The 26,466-nt window shown below is 44.1% G+C and overlaps 1 protein-coding gene across 1 annotated transcript in view; it reads left to right on the top strand.

Annotated features, from left to right (window-relative positions):
* DNTT (DNA nucleotidylexotransferase) overlaps nt 1–26,111 on the top strand; it is a gene marked incomplete at its 5' end in the record, with an annotated part of 35,237 nt that extends 9,126 nt beyond the window's left edge. Inside the window, 10 exons of the mRNA XM_079899704.1 lie at nt 3,023–3,197; nt 3,903–4,031; nt 5,304–5,474; nt 6,536–6,607; nt 8,150–8,273; nt 11,686–11,818; nt 12,883–12,991; nt 16,562–16,807; nt 23,578–23,661; nt 25,563–26,111. Of these exons, the coding sequence (XP_079755830.1) occupies nt 3,023–3,197; nt 3,903–4,031; nt 5,304–5,474; nt 6,536–6,607; nt 8,150–8,273; nt 11,686–11,818; nt 12,883–12,991; nt 16,562–16,807; nt 23,578–23,661; nt 25,563–25,649 (1,330 nt within the window). The 3' untranslated portion in view covers nt 25,650–26,111. The remainder of the gene's footprint in view (nt 1–3,022; nt 3,198–3,902; nt 4,032–5,303; nt 5,475–6,535; nt 6,608–8,149; nt 8,274–11,685; nt 11,819–12,882; nt 12,992–16,561; nt 16,808–23,577; nt 23,662–25,562) is intronic.
* Nucleotides 26,112–26,466: the final 355 nt, after the last annotated feature.

The raw sequence follows: 26,466 nt of genomic DNA, 5'->3' as shown, positions 1-26,466 counted from the left end.
CACAGCAGTAAGACACTGGCAGCAGAACATACTAGAGGGGATGACCCTTCTTGGTAATACTATCTGCTAAGGGCTCAGAACAGAAAGTGAACAAATGCTTTATTGTGGTGGTCTGGAACCGAACCTGCAATATCTCTGAGATATGACTGTACTGTGATGATGTCAAAGTTCCTAATGCTGACTTTCAAGCTCTTACTTTGTGGGAACGAGTGAAAAACAGTACTGAACTCTGAATAGCACAATGTGAATGTTTGATTTTTTGTTTTTGTATGTGCTTTATTGCTGCCGTTGTTGTTTTGTTTTGTTTGCTAGTTGCTTAATGAGCAGGGGTTGGAAGTCTAAATCAGAGTCTTCCTTCATATGATGTACAGCCTATATTCACAAATACGCTTATATGAATTCAGTAAGAGATGAACGTGGTCCTCATCCAATAGGGTGAGCTCACATATCCCCACTGGGGGATGGTGGTACAAGAGTGGATGGTGAGGGGTCTAAATTTGGACACTGAGCCCCAGAGCGCCTCCTCAGCACACCCTGCTCCCTCTGAGGTTCAGACAAAACCCTATTTATAATAATAAGAATAAATATTATAATAAATAATGTAATAGTAAAATTTCCCTTCAAAGGGCAGAAATATAGAAGGAATAATAATTACTATGTAGCCTTGTTAATTCTTTTGTTGTTCAAGTCTTGACATAAACAATCTTTCAAGAAGTTTACCATAAATAATCTTTGGAATTATATGGATCTGGAATAGGGAAGCAGCTAGCCGTCTTCCCTCATCCCCTGTAAAAGGTTGTTTTACCCTGACTTATTTCTGCCTGGGCCTGCTGCACATCCTGCCATCCAGATGGTCTCAGCTCTGATCTCCAGCCCTCACCTCTCTCCCAGCGCCAGCCTCAGATCCCAACTGTCAGCCAGCTATTTTCATTTGGATCTCCAGCCATCCTTCCAATGCAGCATGCCTGAAATAAACTTCAATTCCACTCCCCCACCCCTTCCCCCAAAGAGATGCAACTTCCTAAATCCCTGTTTCTACCAAAAGTGATAATACTTGAGTGTGATAGATATGCTGGACTCATATTTGAGTCTATTCTCCACACCATCTTTTATAGGCGATGCCAGCTGTCCATCATATGTCTTCTTTGCCTTCCTTTCTAGAGCTATAGGAACCAGAGTGGGGTAAAAGTCATCTTATATCTGGTCCAGTGATTCATCTTCCTAAGTAGCTCCCCACCTTTCCCCAACCCATGACTCCCCCTTCCAAATCATTGTGTGTAACAGATTAGTCTTTTAAAATAACACGACAACACTATCCATGTCCTGCTCACAAAAGCCTTCAGTGGCTCCATAATCCCAGAAAACAAGATCCAGCTTCTTCAGCCAGGCTTCCAAGACCCTCTGTAATGTGGTACTCAGCCACATCTACAACTACTTCCCAACATGAATTCTTCACTCCAGTACAGGCCATTCTCCTTCCTTTCCTCTGAACCTTTTCTTCCAGGACGACCAAAAGTTCTGCCTACCATGTACCTTATCCCTCCCATCCACCCAGACAGGGCACAAATCCTGCTTTTCCACAAAGCCATCCACCTCTCCCAGCCCACATCAAATTCTTTTCCCTCTCTGTGTACCATCTGCAGATCCTGTCCATGTCTTGTGTCTTATCATAACATACTGTTAATATAAGATACTGATGTCCAGAGACTTCTCTTTTCTTCTTCGGTACCCATCACCACCACAAGAAACCTAGGGCTGTGCATATAACAGTGAACCAAAAAATACCCAATGAACCCAAGAGTCAGTCAAGAAAAGGAGAAGGAGAAAGAAGAAGTCAAGCAAGAGAAGTGGGAAAAACAAGAGAAAATTGATTTTTTTCTCTTAGATACCTAAGTACACTATTTGCCCTTGTTATTTCCCAGATTCATAGACTACTTGAACTGAAGGAGCCTTAAAAATTATTAGTTCCAATGATATAATGCTGACTGTGGAGACTTCTTAAAAACTAGAAATAACATACTTGACCCAGAAAAGACAGTCAAAAAGGATAAATATCATTTACCAGCTGTGTGACCTTCAGGATGTTCTTAACCTCTCTGTTCTTCAGTTTCCTCATTTTTGAAGTGTGACTAGTATGACATTTACTTGAGGAGCTATGTGAGTATTAAATCAGATAATGTATGTAAAGTACTTGGACAGTGCTGAAACATTGTAAGTGCTCAGTACTTACTAGGGAAAAGATACAGGGTCTTACGTCACAGGGTTGTACTTTGAAAAACATGTAAAACAGGGACTTCCCTGGTGGTGCAGTGGTTGAGAGTCCGCCTGCCGATGCAGGGGACGCGGGTTCGTGCCCCGGTCCGGGAAGATCCCACATGCTGCGGAGTGGCTGGGCCCGTAAGCCATGGCCGCTGAGCCTGCACGTCCGGAGCCTGTGCTCCGCAACGGGAGAGGCCACAACAGTGAGAGGCCCGCGTACCGCAAAAAAAAAAAAAACCACGTAAAACAATATTTCTCAAAGGCTGGTCACCTCCTATTAATGGGTTGTGAGATCAGTTTAGTGGGATGTTATAAGCATATCGACATCTACATCTATATTTTGGGTGATGATATAAAATGTGTTTCTAACTGTGGGTCACAAATAAGTTTGAAAGGCACTGGGTTAAAGCCCTCTACAAATAAAAACAAAGTGGCACATCAAAGCCACAAGCAGAGTGCAAGGTGCTAATTTAAGAACGGTTTTATCCTCCATCCTCTCTGGACCTTGGTTTTCCATTGACACCACAATCTTACTAATGTTTTCTTAATTTTTCTTACATCTGGTATGTAACGTAGACCACTGTTGTTACACTAATTTAAGTAGAATTCCCTTGCATGGAGGTCTAGTTTCTCTGTGCCTGTGGTCAGGTCTACTGTGCATCTTTCTCCATCAGATGGAATGCTCTGAAACGCCTCAGGGAAAGAGGAGAGCTTCTCATTTCAAAAGTCCCTTCAGCTGGTAACTTTGTCTTGCATTCTGCAGTGATTCTGTCACCCACATTGTGGCAGAAAACAACTCTGGTTCAGAGGTTCTTGACTGGCTTCAGGTACAGAACGTAAGAGCCAGCTCACAGCTAGAACTCCTCGACGTCTCCTGGCTGATAGAAAGTATGGGAGCAGGAAAACCGGTGGAGATTACAGGAAAACACCAGCTTGTTGTAAGTGTCACGAATGTGATTTTCATTGCCTTTTGCTTGATGATTAAGAACATGGGCTGTAGAACCAACAGACCTGAGTTAAACCCCAGGTTCTCTGCTTATTCCCTGTGTGAACTTGGACAAGTCACTTAGCTTTTCTGAGCTTCAGTTTCTTCCACTACATTATGAGAATAATAGTGCCTGACTATCTTGTAAGATGGTTATGAGGATTAGAATAACACACATGTAAAGTGCTTAAGACAGAGCCTGATTTATATATGCACTTACTAAATGGTAGCTATTTTTACAAACAAGTCTATACACAAATATTTCAAAATATTGAAGTCTTGATGTCTGGCAGTCAGAAAAGTAGAAGGTTCTTATTTTTTTTCTTACTGTGATCATTCATAAAGAAAAAAACAAAGTTAAGCTCTTAATTCCACACCCATCACCAACGGACCATAACTACATAAGTTCACAGAAAAGAAAAATGGTATTTAATTGGTAGTATTTTTTCATGTTATGTTTTCAGATTGCAAAAATAATACATGTTAATTGTAGCAAATTCAAATATTAGAGATGCATATAACATAAAATTTGAGCCTCCTATAATTTTATTCTCTTTCCAGAGACAATTACCATCAAACTGCCTTTTTCTTCACACACATCTATTATTATTACCACTATTAATTGTTATTTAAAATGGATGCTTATGCATTTGTTTAGGTGAGAACAGACTATTCAGCTACTCCCAACCCAGGCTTCCAGAAGACTCCACCACTTGCTGTAAAAAAGATCTCTCAGTACGCGTGTCAGAGAAGAACCACTTTAAACAACCGGAACCACACATTCACGGTAATGGAGATTTACAACAACACCTAGAGCAAACGCAGGGCTTTCTGCTTCTTTCCATGAATCTCCAAATTAAGTTATGAATATTCCTGAAAATCTAGGAATGTTTTTCACACCCTTACCCACTCCTCTAACCAGATCTCTGGTTCCTCTTTCTGTCAAGAATGGGTCTCCTTTTGTCATGGAAATAGACAAATATATTCGGAGCACATCCTTTAGAGACAGTAGGTTACTACTTATCAGAAGTTGTCATTAATGGACGCAGCAGTTATCAAAGGCAAATATTCTGAAAAAACAAATATGTACTGTAATTAGTCCATTACATAGTAAGAGCAAATTACATAGAAATAGCAATTGTGCATAAATAGCTTTGCTGGGAAGCCAGAGGATTGAGAGTCAGCAGACCTGGATTCAGCCTCTCTGATATTAACTAGCTGGGGCAAGTCAATTCCTCTCTCTGAGCCTCAGTTTCCTCATCTGCTCAAAAAGGAATTAGCTATAGATCATCTCTAAATTCAGCCCTGAAATTCAATAATTATGTTTCAAATGACCCGAACAAGCCTATAACTGCTTGTCCTCCAGCCTAGAGTCAGTAGTCAGACAGATAAAACATGCATTAGTATATCAAATACAAAACTTCTCCTTTCTAGTCTTCTAGCCCCACGTGTGCAAGGAGCACCAGGAAATTGCAGCTACTGGGCACACTGAGCATCAGGCCGCACAGCTGCAGCTGCTTCCTCCTCTGCCAGAAATGCAAACGTGCCCTACCTTAAATAACCCCCTACCTTAAATAACCCTGCCTGTGGGTTTGCGCCACTTATGATTATACCCATTCATTCAACAAGCCTGTGCTAAGTGCTGACTATATTTCACGCATGAAATAAGAGATGGGGCTTCCCAGTGATCAAGACAGAATCCTGGCCACAGGCTGCGGGGACAGTCAGCAAAGAGGGAAGGATCGTGCCAAGTAACAACTAGGAAGATGCAATGAGCACAGTATCATTTTATAGTTATATCACTCCTGAATATCTAATGGCAGAGAGCTCAAAGTTTCCTTACAAAGCACTCTGTGGCCTGTCTTTTCAACTCCATTCCGCTCATCCACCAAGGGAGGGGTGTAAAAGTACAGGACACCCAATCCTGATCTTTGAGGAAATAGTCACGAGGTGTTCTAATACTTAACAGAGAGCAAGAGGTGTTTGCAAGTGGCTGCTGGCTCGGGGGCTAGGGGCCGAGAAACAGACTGTGTTTTGCTCATCTGGTTTTATTCTTCAGGATGCCTTTGAGGTATTGGCTGAAAATTATGAGTTTAAAGAAAATGAAGTCTTTTGTGTGGAATTTACTAGAGCAGCTTCTGTACTTAAATCTCTGCCATTCACAATCATCAGTATGAGGGACACAGAAGGAATTCCCTGCCTGGGGGACAGAGTGAAGTGTGTCATGGAGGTAAGGGTGAAAGGTGATTCATCCCAACTCCTGATAGGTAGGTAGGGAGGGAGGGAGAGAGAGAGTTGCAGTTAATGGATTTTCCTGTTAACTATATAGATGTGGTATTCATGACTTATTTTCCTTTTTCTCTAATATAGATTATATAGATATATATATTTTATAACATATATATTACATAGATAGATAGATACACATATATATTTGTTTAATTCCTACTCCAATATTTTCTCTCCTGGAGCTACGTGGGGTCAGCTAGTGGGAAAATAACTCTCCCGTATCATTAATCACAGTGAAAGACTCTAGTGACCTAAAAGCTCAACGGGAGAGGATGCTATGACTTCAAACACAGGCTGTGTGAAGAACCTCACTTCCACTCAGGGGACATTGCCCTCCAGAATGGTGGTGGGTGTGATGGGCAGTGGAGCTGATTCTGCATCTCTACCTGTATATTCTAGGAAGAGAGCCAGGGATGGGTAGTTATTTATTTATTTATTTATTTTGGTAGTTATTTATTTAATGATGTTTAAGGATTCCCTGGCAAGGCAAATTGGTCATCCAAGAGTAAGTTTCGATATAGTCAAGCTCGAGGTAAATTATTCAGGGGAAATAATCCCAGCTCTATTTAGAGGATGTTGGGTGGCTCTGAGCTGGATATCATAAGGGCTTGAACCCGGATTAGCTTTTCAGTGGGTCCAAAATTAACCGGCTCAGATGAGAAGTCCTCTTGTTTCAGCTAGTTTATATTAATTGAAAAGAAAACTATCTCAAATATTTAGACACACCTTTGTCAGTGAATCTTTTGGTTTGGTGTTCTGTAGATCTGGACCCTAATCATTCTGTACCTTCCTCTTTGAGGATTGTAAAGGGGTCCTTGGAAATATAATAACCTGAGATTTTTCAAGCAGGAAATGTCTTGTTTTCTCCAGATTAGCTAAGGAAATATCCTGTATACAGCAGGTGTATTTCATGAAAAATTAAGCTACTAGATCTGGGGATTTGAAAATCTTAGACTGCAGTTAACATCACTAATGTAATATATTTTTCAACTGTTCGTGCAGGAAATTATTGAAGATGGAGAAAGTTCTGAAGTTAAAGCTGTGTTAAACGATGAACGATATCAGTCCTTCAAAGTACGTGATTTTTATATGTATTTATCAAAAATGGTTTTTCAGTTAATCCTATTACTTATTCTAAGTGGTTGTATTAGTCAGCTTGGGGTACCATAACAAAATGTCGCAGACCGAGTGACTTAAACAACAAATATTTATTTTCTCAGTTAGAGCCTGGAAATCTGAGGTTGGGGTGCCAGCAGGGTTGGGCTCTGGTTAGGACTCTCTTCCTGGTTTGCAGACGGCCTCCTTCTCAATGTGTCCTTGCATGACACAGAGAGAGAGCAAACTCTCTGGTGTCTCTTCTTATAAAGGCACTAATCCTATCGTGAGGACCCACCTCATGACCTCATCTAAACCTAATTACCTCCCAAAAGCCCCATCTCCAGATACCATCACACTGGAGGTTAAGACATATGAATTTGGGAGGAGGGGGCACAATTCAGTCCATAGCAGTGGTCTAGGAAGGAGATGCCTAAATAACTATGGGTGCTCGAGCTTATTGCCATGCTATGGTGAGATACAAATGACCTTACCTCCCAAGAGTCTGTCACTCCTGGGTACCCTAAGACTGTGAGACAAAACAAACCTACTCTTTTTTTTTTTTTTTAATAGTAATCTTTTATTTATTTATTTTTGGCTGTGTTGGGTCTTTGTTTCTATGCGAGGGCTTTCTCTAGTTGCGGCGAGCAGGGGCCACTCTTCATCGCAGTGCGTAGGGCTCTTCACTACCGCGGCCTCTCTTGTTGCGGAGCACAGGCTCCAGACGCACAGGCTCAGTAGTTGTGGCTCACGGGCTTAGCTGCTCCGCGGCATGTGGGATCTTCCCAGACCAGGGCTTGAACCCGCGTCCCCTGCATTGGCAGGCAGATTTTCAACCACTGTGCCACCAGGGAAGCCCACAAACCTACTCTTAAAGAACAAACCTGTTCTTTAAGAAACCTGCTCCTCACTGAATCCTTGTCTACTTTGAAGCAGGGTTTGTTACCTCCCAATGTTCCCTACCTTGGAGTTGCAGGGTCCAGAGACTTCCACCTACCAATCCCTTGGGTTCAGAAGTGATGCTCAGGCTAACCTGTGGTCGAGGGCAGAAGGCCAGGCTCAGAGGGCGGACAGACTGGGTTGAGTCTGGGCTCTGACACTTACCAGTTGTGTGATGGTGGAGAATTCACGCAACCTACACGTGCATCCGTCTTTAAATTGTGAGGGTGAATATGCATGAGTGTGTGTAAGACACTCTTGGCCAAGGGTTGGGTACAGATCCCTGTGGTCACGCATTGACAGTGCAGGCAATCCTTATTGGATATCTGGAAGCCCTCGGCAGTGCCAGAGGCGGGCTCCTCCCTTCTGCTTCATTTAGTAATAACATATGTCAGGAAGGGACCCTCCTGAAATAGAAATGCCTCTGAAAAATTACCATTGCCCACCTGCTTGTCATATTCAGGAGGAACTAGGTCAGAGCTTGTTTACACCTTTTCTTAATCGCTTGACCTTGAAAAGTATCATTTCATTGACATAATGATTGTTTTAGAAACTAAAGGCATGCCTTTCCCTTTGTTTCAGCTCTTTACTTCTGTATTTGGAGTGGGATTGAAGACATCTGAGAAATGGTTCAGGATGGGGTTCAGATCTCTGAGTAAAATAAGGTCGGACAAAACCTTGAAATTCACAAGAATGCAGAAAGCAGGTGAATTGTCTCTCCTAAAAAAAATCTCATGTTGTTGCCGTGGGCTGGTCAGGCTGTGGTAGGGACCTGTCTGCTGTACTTCATACGTCAACTCCAGTCTTGGTGAGCTGGTCTCTTGTTTGGCCTCTTTTCATGCTATGGCTAAAAGCCCAAGCTTTTGGAATCAGACAGACCTGGATCCAAATCCTGGCTCTGGCACTCTCCAGTCGTGTCATCTTGAGAAAGTTAGTTAAGATCTTTGAGCCTTCGTTACCTTATCTATAAAAGGGAGGTAACATCAGTACGTAAGTGGGGAACAGATCAGATCTTGCAGGCAAAGCACTTAGCCTGGCACAGAGCAAATATACCCTGCATGAGGGCTGTTGCCATTCCTTTATCCTGCTGTCGTCATTCCTTTATCCTGCTGTCAAACATGTTTGCACCGTTGATCTAGTTCTTACTGAACTGACCCTTTCAGATATTTGGGTCCTGGCTGGGTAAGAGGTATGGGTGAGGAATCCAAGACAGAAAGTTGACCTGGAGGGTTGGGGAGTAAAGAATATTTGAACGAACTAGAGCTGTTGCTTGGTACAAATACAGATCTGCTTTAGAAACTGTAAGAACCAGGACATAGAAGGGAAATAGTGGAAATCTAGACAGGGGTTTATCTACCCAACCAGGACTCCTTAACCCAGAAGAGTGTAGAGACAGGCATCTGAAAGCCTGGCAGGGCCTCACAGAGGTTGAAGATGGCTTGATCACTTCTATTTATGAAGGGTCCAGGTATATTTTTTTCAATCAAGGAATGTCAAAAAAACAGGGTCAAAAATTGTATGATTTAAATGTTTATTTTTAATATGCAATAGAAATACAATATGACTGGGATTTGAAAGGAAGTCACAACCCCAGTTCTGAGCACTATGGCTTCTGAGTTACAAAGAATGAGGACGTCATCAACATTTTTAATCATATGAAAGTAAGGGAATCTTCTACAAGAGGAGGCCAGAAAGAAAGAATGAGGATGTTGTCAACATTTTTAATCATATGAAAGTAAGGGAATCTTCTACAAGAGGAGACCAGAAAGAAAAGAAAAGAGAAAACAGCTATCTTCTGTTTAAGTGATGAAAAGAAACAAGCAAGAGGAGAGGAAGAAATCAATTCTTGGTGGTTCACATCAACACTACCATAGAATTCCCCAACTTCATTAAGTTGCTAGCCTCCAAAAAATTGCTAATAAGGTTTATAAGATGCCACATAGGAACTAAAAGAGCCTAAGGAAAAAAAAGACCCACATTCATATTCTGGGCTTCTGAAAGTGCACACTTAATAAGCGTGATGTACACCAGCTCTAGAGTCGCCATAGAAATATATACATAAGTGTTAAAATATACATAAGTATATGTATATAAGTATATGTATATAAGTATATACATAAGAATGATAGTAAGGGCTGTCAACACATAGAGAGAAAACGGGAGGCAATGCTGTATTTCCCTTAGATGAAAACCTTTATCAACTGACACCGAATGCTCTTGGGATCCAAGTAGCTCCCAATTCCCCAGCTTTGTAAACTGGATTTTTCTCTTCCTATTTGGGCTCTTCCAGACAGATGAATGAAGCAGCTATTATTCTCTCAATCCATCAGTGATGGCCATCCGACTATCTAATGCTTTTGTTTTATGTAGAACTAGAGGAATGCCTTCCTATCATACTTATAGCTGAAAAACCCAGGCTTTATGTGTCCCTTGTAGCAGCGCTACAATGAATGGACTTGTCAATGGGAATAGTTTAGCATTTTGCCAAGGGTGAGCTAACTGAACACGTTGAAAGTACGATCCAGGGGTGAAACCCTGATTCAGTTTTACTTATAATCATACTTGGTTTTAATTCCCTGAGGCTTGAGGATTCACATGCCACATTGGTTTCTGAAATATAACAGCACACATGTAACACTGTGCAGGGTAATAAGTTCACCTCCCTACCATACCCAAAAGGAAAGCCAATTAAGTTGCTTTCATGGGTGTCAACAAATTATTAAACTATCTCCATGTTCATTCCTGATACCTGCATATGTCCTTAAAGAAATTGCTGTTAATCATGACTTTTGGTTTAGGTACATCCTGAGTAATCACAGGAGTTTTATGGTTACCAAATGAGTTGTACTGTGAATATCAGCCATGATGAAATTTTTGTATCAAAAAAGAGCCAAATGGAGCATTGTTGTTCATTTTTTTTCACATTTATACATGATTTGTTTAATTTTATTAAATTGATTTTTTAAAATATGGTACAAACACAACATGAGATCTACCCTCTTAGCAATTTTTCTTCCATTGGTATCATAATTTATTTACCCATTTCCTGTTGATGGACATTAGAATTATTTCCAGGTTTTGGCTATGAACATTCTTGTACCTGGGGATATATGTCCTCATTTCTCTTGTGCATACACCTAGGAGTGAAATTGCTGGGTCAGAGGCTGAATAGCTATTGATTTAGCTCTAGCAGACACCCCACCAGCACTGTGTCAGATACATAATATGCAAATATCTTCTCCCAGTTGGTAGCGTGTTTCTTCATTGCTTGATAATGTCCTTTGATGAATATACGTTCTTATATTCAATGAAATCCAAATTATCAATCTTTTCATTATAGTTAGTGCCCCCACACTAACTGTATTATTTATTTTTGGCTGCGTTGGGTCTTCGTTGCTGCGCACAGGCTTTTCTCTGGTTGTGGCGCGCGGGGGGCTACTCTTCATTGCGGTGCGCGGGCTTCTCATTGCGGTGGCTTCTCTTGTTGCGGAGCACGGGCTCTAGGCACGCGGGCTTCAGTAGTTGTGGCACGCGAGCTCAGTAGTTGTGGCTCGCGGGTTCTAGAGCGCAGGCTCAGTAGTTGTGGCGCTCGGGCTTAGTTGCTCCGCAGCATGTGGGATCTTCCCGGACCAGGGCTCAAACCCGTGTCCCTGCATTGGCAGGTAGATTCTTAACCACTGCGCCACCAGGGAAGCCCCCCGCCTTCCTATTCTTGACTTCAATTCTGTAATTCATCTATAACCGTGCAACCCCAAATCTTCCCACCCCTTATCTTTATGCATTATCTTTTTAAAATAATAGGGCACAGCTTATTGATCAGGAGGGCTGGTTCTTCAATAGGAAGTCAGATTTGAACAGCTTGGTTCTAGGATATGGAATATTGCCTCTTCCTTAGTCAGGAAATTGTAAGTCTCTCAGTCAGAAAGCAAAGAGCCATTGTTAACATGAAAAATTCACAACCAAGAGAACGCAGATCACTCGGTCTCTGGGGAACAGTTTGGCATTGATGTCTGTGGCCACGTTAGCTCTATGTGGGGACGGATCCCCTCTCACTGAGGGCTGGTCATTTCACACGAGATATGTCCCTTTCTCCATTGACCTGTCCAATGGCCTCTCAGGATTCCTCTATTATGAAGACCTTGTCAGCTGTGTGACCAGGGCCGAAGCAGAGGCAGTCGGTGTGCTGGTTAAAGAGGCCGTCTGGGCATTTATGCCTGATGCCTTCGTCACCATGACGGGAGGATTCCGGAGGTAAATAATGATGACGGCTGCTTTTACCTCCCCTGCTCTAACACCTTCAGTGGCTCCCCGTGCTCAGGAGTTTTGGCACAAAAGGCCTTCCGGGGTCTGGCGCCAACTTCTCTCTGCAGCCTCACCTCCTGCACCTCATGCTTCACTCCAGCAACCCCAGGTGGCTGGTCACTCTCAGCACACACGGAGCTCTTTCTCGCCTCTGTGACTTTGCTCCGTCCCACCTTTCTGCTTGGGCTTGTTTCCCTCAACTCATCAGCTGGCTCACTTCTCCTCATCCTTTAAGCTTCAATTCAGATGCCACCTCCTCCAGAAAGCCTTCCTTGACTCCCTCCTCCCCATGCTGGGCGAGGCACACCTCCTCAGTTCTCCCTGGACAGCTGTCAAGTAATTGTTTGTATGCGTGTTTCCCCACTAAGGTTCGGGAGCTTAGTGCTCAGTGAGAGCCAGTGCGTGGTGCCTGGCACACAGTAGGCACTTGAGAAATATTGGTTGTGTCAATGAGTGAATAAATAAACTCTTCACAGAGATGTGTGCAATTTTTGGATATTGAAGCCCCGTTTCAGAAAGAGACTCCTTCCCTCCCACACCCTTCTCCATCTCTCCCCGTGGTCCTCTTACATGGTGGCTGTTGGCTGTGGAGGTGATGGAGAAAGTGGGAAGACAAGATCAAATCCAAGAAAATGCCCTTAGTCTATGTCGTAATTGCAAGAACCCTATCTCATGTTACGTGAATATAATTCTTGGTTTGCTTGTTGTCCAGCTTGTCTCTGGTGTGTGGGAGTGTGTGCACGTGTGGGTGTGGAGAAGAAATAATCTTTGCCATTTTTACCCACATGTACATAATCATATACGTACCGTATATGATTTTTTAATTTTTCTGTGTCATAAATTTATTTTGCAAGGAGGAGAGTTGTGTAACCAAGGATCTTTTGTTTAAAAGATACATCATGAGCATTTTGTGTTGCAAACCTTAAGCATGGGGCATAGAAACCCAGGTGGCTTTTTTAAATTGAGAGCTAAAAATCTAATTCATTTCAATTTTATACAATTTTTAAAATCAGGCGTAAGAAGACTGGGCATGATGTAGATTTTTTAATTACCAGCCCAGGATCAACAGAGGATGAAGAGCAACAACTTTTGCCGAAAGTGATAAACTTATGGGAAAGAAAGGTAAGAAGAAAGATCATAAGTAGATGTTTGGGCACTCAAGAATTATGTTAATGCCGTTGGATTCGGCACACTATTGACCTTGGAAATGTGTAACGATCATCTAACTGATTCTCAGTTGTTGGCAACAGCTTACACAGTGCCAGTGACATGCAGCGAGACGTACCTGCTTTGGGTCCTAGAGTCCGGGTTGTGAGCTTGTATATACACACTCGTCCTGTTACCAAAGGGGCCGAGGGCGGCTTGTCTCTGTGCTGGATGTGCGGAGGCATCAGAGCCCTAAACAAAATGAACAGCGTGTGCTGAGAAGACCTGGGAGGTGTGAACCAGGGTAGAGCAAGCTTAGGGGTGGGGCTAAGACTAGGATAAAATCAGCCCAAGAGGTGTTGGGGTTGCCTTGAACTCTATGCTGGTCAATAACAACCTTGACTTTGTGCTGAGATGGGAAGAAGTGAGCTAATGAGGGTAAGCTGGGCCCAGCAGAGGTCATGGCTCAGGAGCCCCCACCCACTGAGATCGGATTTGCCCCGGGCCGCATATTGCCCAGTGGAGGGAACTAAGGATGACCCTGTGGCCAGAGCCACCTGCAGGGCCCTGACTCCTGCCCAACCCCAGTGAGAGCGCTGAGGAGACCAGAGGGCCCTTCCCTAGGAACCCGTAGGCCTGGACGGCTTGAGGAGGCAGGGGCTGGTGTCTTCCAGCACAGCCTCATTTCTCCTGAGTGATTTAGCATCTTCTGGGTGTGGACAGATCTCCCTGACACACAGGAGAAAGAAGACCTCAGATACAGTTAGTCGAAGAAACACACGACTCTGGTGCCCCGAGTACCAGAATTGAAGACCCAACTTTGGAACCAGATCCAAATTCACCCACGAGGCCCCTCTCTCAGGAGCAGGGATCCAGACAGCCAGGAGCTCTGAGCGTGAGCATCATAGGCTGAGCCAGGGGAATGCTGGACGAGAAAGAGTCAGCCGAGCCTAGGCTGGCCCTACTTCTCCACTCGAGCAGGAAAGCTGAAAGATTCTCATGGACAGACAGCACCCTGAGGGGCTCTGCCAGCCACGGCCTGGGTGGAGACAGGGCTGCCTGCACCCCCATCAGGGGCTCTGGCAAGGGTGGACCTATTTGACCTTGGTAGACAGTCACCACCCTCCCCACGCTCTGAGACTGTTCCAGCACGACATGGGATGGGGTTGGGAGATGGGGACAAGAAGCCTCATTTTCGTTGGTCTGTCTTCGGCCGCCAGGCAGCCGTACTGCTGGTCCCCAAGCAAAGAGATGGGCAGACACTGGTGGAGGCAGAGGTTAAGCACGCGGGTTTTAGATTTAGGATTTTAAAAGCACAACCCTGCCATGTACTGGCTGTAGGAGCTGAGACTCTCTCCTAGCTTCTCTTTCTTCATCTGTGAAACAGGGATAGCAAGCCTCTCTCATTTGTTAATGGCAGGATTAACTGAGAGAATTAGTGCAGGGCTTGATAAATGCCTATTAAACAGTGGCTGTAGTCATGATCTCTCCTGCACGACTGTATACTGAACTCTGCCGGAGAGCCAGCCACTGTGCGGGGTGAGGGGACCCAGGGGAGAACGCGAGCAGCTGTTCCCCCTCCCTTGCTGACAATCGGGCACCCACTCTGTCCACACCCCTGCAGCCCCACGCCTGCCCCCAGCACCTCTGTTGTGAATCATGGTTAACTTCCACCTCTACCTCACTCCCCACCCCTGCCTTTCTTACCAAAATCTGCACTTTCCAGATTAAAATGATTATATCTCATGCAGGCACACTCGAGCACATGCTTACACAACACACGCATATACACATACGATGTTTTAAAACACCTGCAGAACGAATGAACAGCCAATGGGTATGGTTTTCAGTTGCCTACCAGATGAATCTACATGTGGGCCTTGTAGAAGACCTCTCCGTGGGAGAAGGGGAGGAAAAGAGCTTGGAAATACTGATCTTGGGGGGAGAGTGCCATCCAGAAGACTCCACTGGCCACCAGCAATTCACCCCAAAGAGGGGAGGGCTGGCTGGGTGTAGTTTGGGTTCCTGCCTGGTGGGTGGCCCGTGTGTCTATGACCAGCCAAAGTGTCACCACCACGTGGCAATAGTGCAAACACAGTTTACAACTTTTAGGAAGCCAGCTTTGTGAATTTTTTTAAAGGGGGGAGGGAAGTTACAAACTTGGCTTCAAAGTAAGACTGTTTTGATATTTTAATAGCTCGCTTTTCAGATTTACATAATTGAAATTGACACGAAAGGTTGTGATATTGACTAATCTTAGTAAGTTTCATTAAAAAGCAGAATTGTGTCTTCCCGGAGGTGGTTGTTAGATTTGCCTAGGGCAACACCTGCCTCCTGCACCAGAGGCTCTTCCTGACATCAGCGCTGCCCCACAACCCCCCACTCCCCACCCCAGCTTCAGACGGCGCCGGTTCTTCCTCATGCCTTTTCTGGGAGAGGCACTGAAGGGCCAAGTGTTCCCTCTTCTGAGATCAGCAAAAGGAAAAGCATCCCCTTCTCAAAGTGTTAAGTTGAATTGAAACAATGTCTCTTGGGGGTGGGGGTGGATTGCGCAGGAAATGCCAAGCGCTTCTAATAACAATAGCAAATGGAACGAGTGATGCTCCAACTGTGGTCCCTAGATCAGAAGCATCAGCACCACCTGGGAACTTATTAGAAATGCACATTCATCTCTCCCCCCCCCCGCCCCGCCCCCGCACGAATCACTCCGGGGACAGGACCTCCCAAACCGTGCTTTAACAAACCTTCCAAATGCGTCTGATGATAATATTTGAGAATGTCTGACCTAAAGAATCCGAGAACAGAACATACACCCTAATAGCTATGACTAGATTATTTTCAGGTTATTTGCTCTTCTAGTTGATACTCAGATTCAGCAGTTAGTTGCATAGCTCTGCCTTTCCCTACCCCACATCTGCCCTGTGCCGTGAGGAAGTCCCACGGAGCAGATAAATTGGAGGATGGCAGCTTGCTGGGCGTAACTTTCTGACTAGGCGACGTTCGGTGACGTGCCACCAATTTTGTCTGAGTCTCCAAGGCAGGCAGAGCAACAGTCTCAAAGTGCTCCCTAGAAAGAGTGAGTCATCAGGCCCCAACGCGGCTGAGCCTGAGCCACAAACTTTGGGGCCAAGTAGACCTAGTCATCAGTATTTTATGCAGGGACACTAAAACTCAACAACCGCATAGAAACGGCACGGCTTTTTGTTCACAGTTGGTTTGTACTTAAGGGAATGCGGCACGTTTGTGAACGCTGGTCAGCCGTCAGACCTTGCGGGCGTAGATTCTCTGGCAGCTTTGCCATGAAGTGGCCTTGGCTTGGCCCCTCTAATCGCTAAGTTCCTCTGCTGCAGAGGGAGTGTAACACACCCACTCCATGGCTCCCTCTGCTAGTGTCGCCAGGTGGGCTCACAAGGCAAGGACAAAACGCACCCACGTTTTGCTTAAATCTGCAAAGCTTTCTTTAAGAGCGTTCATTAAGAGCCCAATATGAAATCTCTGACCCTCTGCATCAGGGACTCTTCCTGATGTCTTTCTGCTTATTTTCAGGGATTACTTTTATACTGTGACCTTGTGGAGTCGACATTTGAAAAGTTCAAGGGGCCAAGCAGACAAGTGGATGCTTTAGATCATTTTCAAAAATGCTTTCTGATTTTAAAATTGCACCATCAGAGAGTGGACAGTGACAAGTCCACCCAACAGGAAGGAAAGACCTGGAAGGCCATCCGTGTGGACCTGGTCATGTGCCCCTACGAGCAATATGCCTTTGCCCTGCTGGGCTGGACTGGCTCCCGGGTAAGCGCTACCTGTATCCGTGGGATGGTCTTAGCTTTCCAGAAGAGGTAGACTGGGTCTACCTGGGCCCAGGGGAGAGACAATGGCAGTGGGGGTGGGGATGAGGGGGAGACGGACAAGTAAGGGGGAGGGGGTGGACAGGAGAGAGGGAAGTGGCCAGAAATCTCTAAACCAGGGCATTCCACCTGCACATGGTCACCTGAGACAGATGCATTTAGAACAGTTATTCTCAAAATGAGATCCCCTCTGAACTGGGAGATTGGGATTGACATGTATACACTGATGTGTATAAAATGGATGACTAATAAGAAAATAAATAAATAAATGAACATTAAAAAAAATATGACACACACAAAAAAGAAAGAAGCCAAGACACAGAAGGCCACATATTGTATAAATCCATATGAAATCTCCAGAATTGGTAAACCCATAGAGACAGAAAGTAAATTAGTGGTTGCCAGGGGTAAGGTGGAGAAGAAAAGGAAGTGACTGCTAACAAGCATGGATTTCTTTTGGGGTGATAAAAATGTTCTGTAATTACAGATTGGTGATAGTTGGACAACTTCATAAATATACTAAAAGCCACTGAATTGTACACTACAAAACAGTAAATTTTACTGTATGTGAACTATACCTCAATTTAAAAAAATAAATGAATTAACACAAAATATGTAGTTAGTGAAACTTACTGATATATTAAATGAAGCATATCTTAAATATTTCATCTGTCATGAAATCTTACCCTTCTAATAAGTCTAAGAAACTTGTTTTTATGATGTAAACATTTTTGTTAAAAATAATGTCACAACTGTCAATAATTTTTACCGTGTTTCAATGTACCCATCAAAACTTTAGATTAAAAAAGACTTTAAGAAGAAAAGTTGCAAATTAAAACAAAACCAAGTACGGATTTATACCAGTTACACGATTCCCTTAGAGTGGCTCATGAGTCATTGGTATATTCTGAGCATCATAAATGATTATGATTACAGACTTATTTACACAAGGTAAAGTTTATAAATCTTTGACTAGGAGTCAAGTTTCTAACAAGGAGTCAATGACTGCTAATTTTTTATTTTGTACCACAACGGATGTCCAAAGCCAAGTGTTTCTGCTCTTGTTATGTCGCAATTCTATTAATTCCCTTCTGGGAAAAAAAAAAAAAAAAGACAATTCTACAGGAACTCAGAACAGCTGCATGTAATAGCTTAAAATCGTATTAATTCAAATTAATATTACTGGAGGAATGTATGACATTACTACCATAAAATAATAATGTGTGAATTATTAATATATGAAAATAAAAGAATCTTCTTATTCCTACTACACAGAGTAATTCATTTTAATTCTAGAGAAGTATAGTTAACTGCCAAGCCAAGAGCCTGCCTACTTCATTAAGTCAACAACTATTGGCTGAGCAGTTATTATGTTCACAATATAAGGAATACAAAGATACTGGTCCCCACGCTCAAGGGATTTATAATGTAATACAATATGGAAGTGGGCAGGTAATAGAATGTGGGGATGGATTATAAATGTTGAGGATCTTACAGTTTAACCTATAGGTAACAGGGAAACTATTTAAATGATCTGAATCATCTACTGAGTTAGACTAGGAGGTTAACACAATAGTCTAGATAAGGATGAGAAAGATCTAAATTAAAGTAATGGCTGGGAAGGGCAGATGAAGAAAGACTCTCAAGTCTTATTTAGGTGGTATAATCAGTAGGACTTGGGTGACTGCATATAGAGGAAGCAATACCACCTAGAAGTTAAGGCTTGCATAGGCTTTGAAAACACACACACACAAAGAAAAAAAAAAAAAGAGATCCCCTGACCAGCAGCATCAGTCTTACCTGGGAACAGGGTAGACATGTAAATTCTCCACCCCACCTCAGACCTTCTGAATCAGAAACTCTGGGGGAAGAGCCCAGCAATTTGTGTTTGAAAGAACCCTGCAGGTGACGCAGCTAAAGTATGAGAACCATGGAAGCAGAGAAAGCAGTCTGGTGGCTAAGGGCACAGTGTGGCTCATCCCAGACCTGGTCACAAGCCCCTGCTCTGACTCTTGCGAGCTAGGTGATCTCCGTCAAGTTCCCCATGTCCTCTGAGACTTAGTTTTCCCATCAGGAAAGTCAGGGCAAAAATGCCTCTACCTCCCTGGGTTGCAGAGATCCAGTGAGATGAAGGTGGCGAAGCCCCCAGCCCCACGCCAGGCACGGGGCCAGTGCTCGCCGAGTGGCAGCTCCCAGCTCCCATCATGTGATATTCATAGACATGGCGCCTGAGATTCGTCCCATTAGCTTGTGCTCCACCCTCCCAGCTAACACCCCACACTGTTTTCCCATGTAGTTGGCTGTTGCTTTGAGTGACATGAGTCGTTAAAGGATTTTATATGATAAATGACGTAGAAATTAATTGTCCTCAACCTTGAGTTAAATGTCAGGTGTGTTTGCTTTCAGCCGGAATCATTTCAGCACAGGATCTCAGCACTAGAGCTTCTTACCCTAATCAAAAACGTTGGCTGGCATCTTTCATTCATTAAAATTAGGAAAGCTGATGAAACAATACATCATAAATGCGCTTTGTTTGATAGACATACATCTCTGGGAACAGTCTGTTGGGAAAGGGGAGAGTTCCAAAAAGAAGCCCAGCGTTATACAGGGTCATGCCAGTCAGGACTCGTTGGCAGAGATGGTTGTTCTTTGTTCACTTTGTTTTGAACATGGGCATCTCTTCAGCACATTTTATTCTCTTTTCTCAGAGTCCTCAGAAATTACTGTTATTGGCTCTGCGGGGCACTAACAGAGCACTAAGCTCTCCCACTTTTTAGCTGGGTGACTTTAAACAAATTATAACCTCTTCAAGTCCTAGTTGCCCCATCTATATTGTGGATAATAGTGGCGCCCACCTCCCAAGTTTGCCATCCAGTTAAATGAGATGCATGTGTTTAAACGTGGTAAGGGCTCAGCAAACGGTAGCTACTTGTGTTACCATCTTTACGCCCCCGCTTATGTGACCGCTGAACGCGATGTGTTTTGTCCCCAGGTGGATACATGTTGGTGGGTGACCAGGTTTAGGTCTGGTCTAAAATTTTGTAGGTGAGAAATTTAATTTCACCTTTTAACCCAAAGATTTCAGCACCTGGGAAATGTTCTTAAGCCACTTCACCTATTAATCTCACCCCAGTTTGGGGTCATTAAGTTACCAGGTTGTCTCATCTACTAAGCTGACAAAGTTTCCTTTGGATCTTGTGCCCTAAAGATTTCTTGAGTAGGATGCATCCACTGGGACACATTAAGCTGAGGTTTTTCTAGAACCATCCAAGTACAGTGCAATTTCTGGACTGGGTATGGACTTCATTAGTTTAAAAAAAAAAAAAGAAGCTTTTGTTTTCCTCTGAATCATATTTCATCAAACTAGATGTGCCGTTTGCCAGCATGACTTTATTGGCTGAGATTCCTTCAAGAGTATTGTCCACGTTTGTGTCAGGTGCTAGAGGAGGTACACTCTCTCCTCCGGAAACACATGGACAATGGTGGCTAGATGCCTAGGCTACCCCAGCCTCTTTACTAGCCCAAATGGCCCCCTTTCGCCAACTTTAAAAAGCATCTCTTCCTTAAAATACCTTACTGCCATTTCCCAGAAAATTGTCATAAGAAACATGCGTATTTACAAAGACTACACAGTGAATGGCGCCCTCTAGAGTTTTGCAGTGCACAACTTGCACAACTGTATGCAGCACGCACGGGCCAACCTCTGAAGTGTGTTGTGACCAGTGATACAGCCAGACTGTAGTATCACTGCCCCTGCTCGATGTTCAGTTTTCTTTATCTGAAACAAAAGACACCATCCTTGCCCTGCCTATCTCACAGGGTTGTTGAGAGAAACTAAAGAGCTTGTAAAGCAGAAGGCAGAACTGTCCAGGGTAAAGAACCTGAGCTTTGGGATTCAGGAGTCTGAGTCCTAGCTCCATCATTGGCTGTGTGGCCTTGGGTAAATTACTTAGGTTCTCTGGGCGTCCTTTCTTCATCTGAAAAATGGGACTAAAACAGTACCAACCTCACGGGATTGTAATGAGGATTAATTAGACAGTGCCTTCATCTTAACACAATTCTGAGGCTAATTGTATACTTAATACTGTTCTTTTAGAAGTATTGTTAGACTCTTTTAGAAGCTGTTAAATACTAGTGATAATAGAGTAGATCAGAAATTAATATAAAGCAAGAAATCAGCCCAGCACCCAGCACAGGGTAAGCTCTCCATAAACATTAACTAGGATATCATTGCCCGGATTATGACCACAGCTGTTCTGACTGGTATCTTGCCCCCTACAGCCGAGTGATCCTGTCATAACATAAGTCAGATCGGGTCACTCTCCTGCTCAAAACCTGGCAGGGGCTCTGCATTCAACGCAGAGTAAAGGCCTTCCAGTGGCCACGAGACCCTGCGTGGTCTCCCCACATCCTCATCTCTCTGAACTCCTCCCCACTGCTCTCTCCCTAACCAGGCAGGCTCGCCCCTCCCTAAGGCCTCTGTTCTAGCTGTTCCCTCTGCACGGTGTGCTCTTCCCAGAGTCCACTTGGCTAGCTCCTTCACCTTGGGCGAGTCCTTGCTCAGATCCTACCTCCTTTATGAGGCCTGCACTGTACGCAGCATGACCTTTTAACATATCATGTAATTTACTTATGCTGTTACTGTGTCTTATTTGTGTCCCCTGTTGAATCCAAGCCTCACCAAGGCAGACATCATTGTTTTGTTCTCTGTTATAGTCCAAGCATCCAGAACACACCTGTCACATAGTAGGTGCTCAATAAATATTGGTTGAGTCAATATGATTACCCTTCAAATGGAAGACATCATTATAATTCCTGATAGAATATGGAAAAATGCTCCTGAGGATTTAGCAGAGGAGTCCAGGCATAGATCTCTCACCACACAGAACTGGGAGCCAAGGGGGGCTTCTCACTGCACCTGTTACCCCATCCTCTCCAGCCTCCCCCCACGCCCAGTGTGAGGAGCCGTTGCTCTAAGTGCTGGGGGGACAGGAGGCAAGTGGCCCAGGACTGTAGGAGGCCGTGTGCTAAGCAACACTCCTGTACTTTCACAGGCCAGCAGCTACTGCACCCAGAATCTGCTTCACCCTGATTCTTCCACAGCCATAGTTTCTCTTCCACTCCCTTATAAAGAACTTCTGGCTGGAAAGTCTGTCTTCACACAGCCAGGTGAGGAAGGGCAGTTCCCAGTCCCTGCCAGCTTTCCCATACTCGCCACTAGAGGGCGCAATGATTCCCTCCTTGCTCCCTAATCCCACATGGAAAGGACAACATTTCTAGATCTGTGCTTCTTAGGAAAATTAACCTCAACGACAACTTCATTCATTGTCCTCCTTTTCCAGGGTTTCCCTGTCCTCTATCTAAGGCTGCAGGTTTTGCTCCCTGGAGCCTCCGAGCTCACCCTGATCATAGGAGATGCTACTCTGGGGCAGGTGGCTCAGACCATCAGTTTTACAGAATCTCGTATGAGAGGATGTTACAGCCAGAGGGAACCTTACTCATGCACTTCCTCCACCCTCTGAACCGAGATTCAGAGAGGCTGGGTGACTTGCAGAGAGATGCACAGCCAGACAGGAACAAAATCCAGGCTGGAATCTGGGTCTCCTAACCCCTCATCCTCTTTTATATGACTGATATTCCAAATAAAAAACAACACCAAGTATTATTTATCCAGCATTTACTCTGGACCAGGTATTATTTTGGACACGATCCTCACAATCCTCATTTATTCATTCAGCAAATATTTGCTGTACCTCTATGTGCTAGGCGTCATTTGAGGAGGAAATATGGTTATGAACAGAACAAATCAGGTTCCTTTTTTCACAGAGCTTACAGTCTAGTGTGTGCATGTGAGCTTGGAGCTTTGTCATCGTAGACTGTTGCCCTGGGGGAGAAAATTGCTTGGAGAATGTTTAGTGGAGGTAGACATTTCATTACAGTAAGTCCTCTACATACTAACCTTCAAACTGTGAACTTTCAAAGATGCAAACGTGCATCTGGTTCCAGCAAGGAACCAGAACCTGAGCCATCAGCGTCAGGCATGAGTGAAAGTGCAGCCTGCCCTCTGTCTCCTCTTGCTGACGATCCTTCAGCTCTACCATCTCCCACCTCCTCTCCCTCCTCCAGTCAGTAACTCTTCTTGCCTGTTCACTCGATGCCAGCCCCTGTATGCCAGCTGTTGTCCTGTACTACTGTACTTTTCAAGGTACTGTACTGTAAGATTTGAAATGTTTTATTTTTCGTGTTTGTTTTCTTTGTATTATTTGTGTGAAAAGTATTATAAGCCTATTACAGTACAGTACTATATAGCCGACGGTGTTAGTTGCGTACCTAGGCTAACTTTGCTGGACTTACCGAACAAATTGGACTTACGAATGTGCTCTCGGAACGGAACTCGTTTGTATATAGGGGACTTCCTGTATTGGGATTTAAATATCTCTAAACACATAATACCGAAGACATTCTAGACTTGATAGTAATTTATTTATTTATTTAAAAAAATTTATTTATGTATTTGGTTGCATTGGTTCTTAGTTGCGGCAGGCGGGCTCCCTAGTTGCAGCACGTGGGGTCCTTAGATGTGGCATGCATGTGGGATCTAGTTCCCTGACCAGGGATCGAAGTCGGGCCCCCTGCATTGGGAGCGCAGAGTCTTAACCACTGCTCCACCAGGGAAGTCCTGATAGTAATTTATTTTAATTATTTCTTATCCAGCAGTTTGAGAGAGACCTCCGGCGCTATGCTACACACGACCGGAAGATGGTGCTGGATAACCACGCTCTATATGACAAGACCAAGGTGGAGCTGTCTCCCTGAGATGGGCCTCTTTGATCCTCATCACCAAGGCTGGCTCCCTGAGTGCTTTTCCAGAACTAATTTTAGTGTCCAGGTTCAGTTTCCTTTGCCCCGAGTGCCCTGTCCGCACAGATCACAGTTGAGGGCAGCTGGAAAGATCCTGATGGGAGCATAGCCCCCACCTGGCCCAGAATGCACCTCAGAGGCTTTGGACTCAAAGATGATGGGCTAGTTGGGCCCCTAGAACCAGTCCAACAGTGAATATTAATTGAGTTTGGTATATCCGTGGTAACTGCAATGAGTAACTCCAAAGAAAACTAAGGATCCCCCCAAATCACAAATATCACTCAAGTACCCCTCAGATGCAGTGAGAATCAGCATTTTGAGTGATCATATAGGTCATTAATGAGAGTCCACTGCAAGAAGGAGAGCAACAGAGCTGCCCTGAGATGTAGATGAGCAGTCAGCTAGACTCACACACCAGCTGAGACTCACTTAGTATGCTAGCCTTGCAGTAGTCCAAATGCTGCCTCAGCAAAATGATAGATTACTGTATGAATTAGGAAGAGTTAAATATTCAACTAAGTCCATAAGTGCCAAGATCTACTCTTCCTATGGTGATCAAAGACACTAAACAGAGCTCCGAGGAGGAAGAAGACACAAAATAACTAGAAGTAATGGCTTTTACCCTCTAGGAGCTTATAGTCTAAATGAGGTGTATTTAGTTAGAGCTGTCTCACAAGTGTCAGAAACCCAATACAAAATGGAAATGGCAAAAAAAAGAAAAGAATTTGGCTTATATACTGTAGCATCTGGGATAACATGGACTTCAGGTGTGGCTGTATCAAGGTGATCATGCAAATTTCCCTCAGTGTTGGTTTCACTCTCAGGCAGCGTATTCCTATGAATTCCATCCTTCTAGCTTAGCTACCCCTTCAGAAAAGAGCTTCCTTCCTAATAGTTCCAGCAAGAGCCCTAGCTGATGTTCACTGGCCAGGCCTGGGCCATGTGCCAATCCCTGAACCCTTTTCCATGGCTCTTATTGGCCAGGCTTGGGTCATGTGCCCCTCCTTGGAGGTGGGATTAGCCCCACCTGACCCTCAGAGACTGAGAGTAGGGAGGAGTGGTTTCCCAAAGAAAAATCAAGGTGCTGCCGTCATAAGAGAGGGCTGTGGATGCTGGCAGGAAAGCCTCAGTGGTCTAGCATGTGAGTGGAGACAGCTTCACATAACACGATGTAGGAAGACTTACAAATTGACACGTAACAAATAGTTCAACATAAGCGAGTGCCTCCTACAGGCCCAACGCTGTGCTATAACAAGAAGGGCTGGAGGAGAAGTGGTGCTTGCTCTAACAGAGATCATGCGGTGGGAGCCTGGCAGGAGCGGGGCAGGGGTGGAAGGCCAGGAGGAGGCCCCAGCATACACAAGTATCCTATAATCATCGTTCCTCCTTACCAATGGCAGCAGTACGTAATTCTGACTGCACAGGAGAATTTCCCAGCCCCCTTAAACAGATGGAGGACAAGATCTCTCCGAGCTTCTGACTTCATTGGACTGGGGTATAGCTCAGTTTTCAACATTTTTTTAAAAAAACTCCTTCAGGTAGTTCTAATGAGCAACGTGGTTAAGAACTACAGATCCGTAGGAAGAATACCAAATGCCTCTAGTTGAATATGTAAGGCTGTCATCCTTTTACCTTAATTTATTAAGTTTTGGGGGGTGGGAAAATACAAAAAGTACGGAAGTCAGGTAAGATGAATTTCTATCCTCAGAAGCAGGGTAATGTGTTTTGGCAGTGATTTGTTTTGACAAAACAGTTCTACAAGTTATATTTTCACTGTGTCAGCATCGAGACGCTTAACAAAAATATCTGAATGCACACATGTCTTGTTATGCTTTCAGAGGATGTTTCTCAAAGCAGGAAGTGAAGAAGAAATCTTTGCACATCTGGGATTGGATTACATCGAACCATGGGAAAGAAATGCTTAGGAAAAAGTGGTCGACTTCTTTTCTGGTTTTTTTTTTTTTTCAGGTTAGATAAATTATGCTTCATATTATAATGAAAGAAGCTTTAGGAAAGTTTGGGATTCTTTACATCTTACTGAAATGCAGATTGCTTCTAGAAATAAATAGTTTGGGAAACATGATCATGCCCCACCTGGTAATGGTTTATGCTCTAATAGGCCATTTGTGGGACTGTTACTTAGGATTCACAATGCATTTGCCACAAAAACAGTGTTGTAATTGGTGGCTTGTTCTCAGGAAAGCTCATCAAAGCCCACTATGCCCACAATGTAGCTGAAATTCTGTATATTTCCAATAAAAATAGGAGAACACAAGATGGTGGAGTCTTTTGTTTTTCACTCAAATATTTTAAACTATTCTTAAACAAAAATGTAAGAAAATGAAAGAATAAAGAGTTTCAGGTTTACCTTCAGGGGCAAAATAGGTTTAATCAGAAGATCAGAGATTCTAGAGAGGGTTGTGCGTCCCTCCTGGAGCTTTTGGAGGAGGGGGACTGAGTCCTGACTCTCAGCTCAGGTCAAAGCCTGCTCCTCCCCTGTCACCTGGAGCTGTGTCCCTTGGTGTCCTGGCACAAGGCCACATATGGGATGTATTCTCACTGCTTTCACTCAGAAGGAAGCACAATTTCCTAAACCACCATCTCTGAGTCTCTCTCAGGGAGATGATCTCTCTTGCCCTCTTCATCTCAGGGCACCCAAGGGAACGGAGGCAGCCTGGAACTCCCAGGCTGCAGACCCATTTGGACGTCATGCCTTCTCTAGGAAGGCATCGACTCCATGCC

This window comes from Stenella coeruleoalba (genome assembly GCF_951394435.1).
Source record: "Stenella coeruleoalba genome assembly, chromosome: 16".
NCBI lineage: Eukaryota > Metazoa > Chordata > Mammalia > Artiodactyla > Delphinidae > Stenella > Stenella coeruleoalba.
Note: the sequence above shows the minus strand (reverse complement) of the source record. Positions and strands in the feature narration are given on the sequence as shown.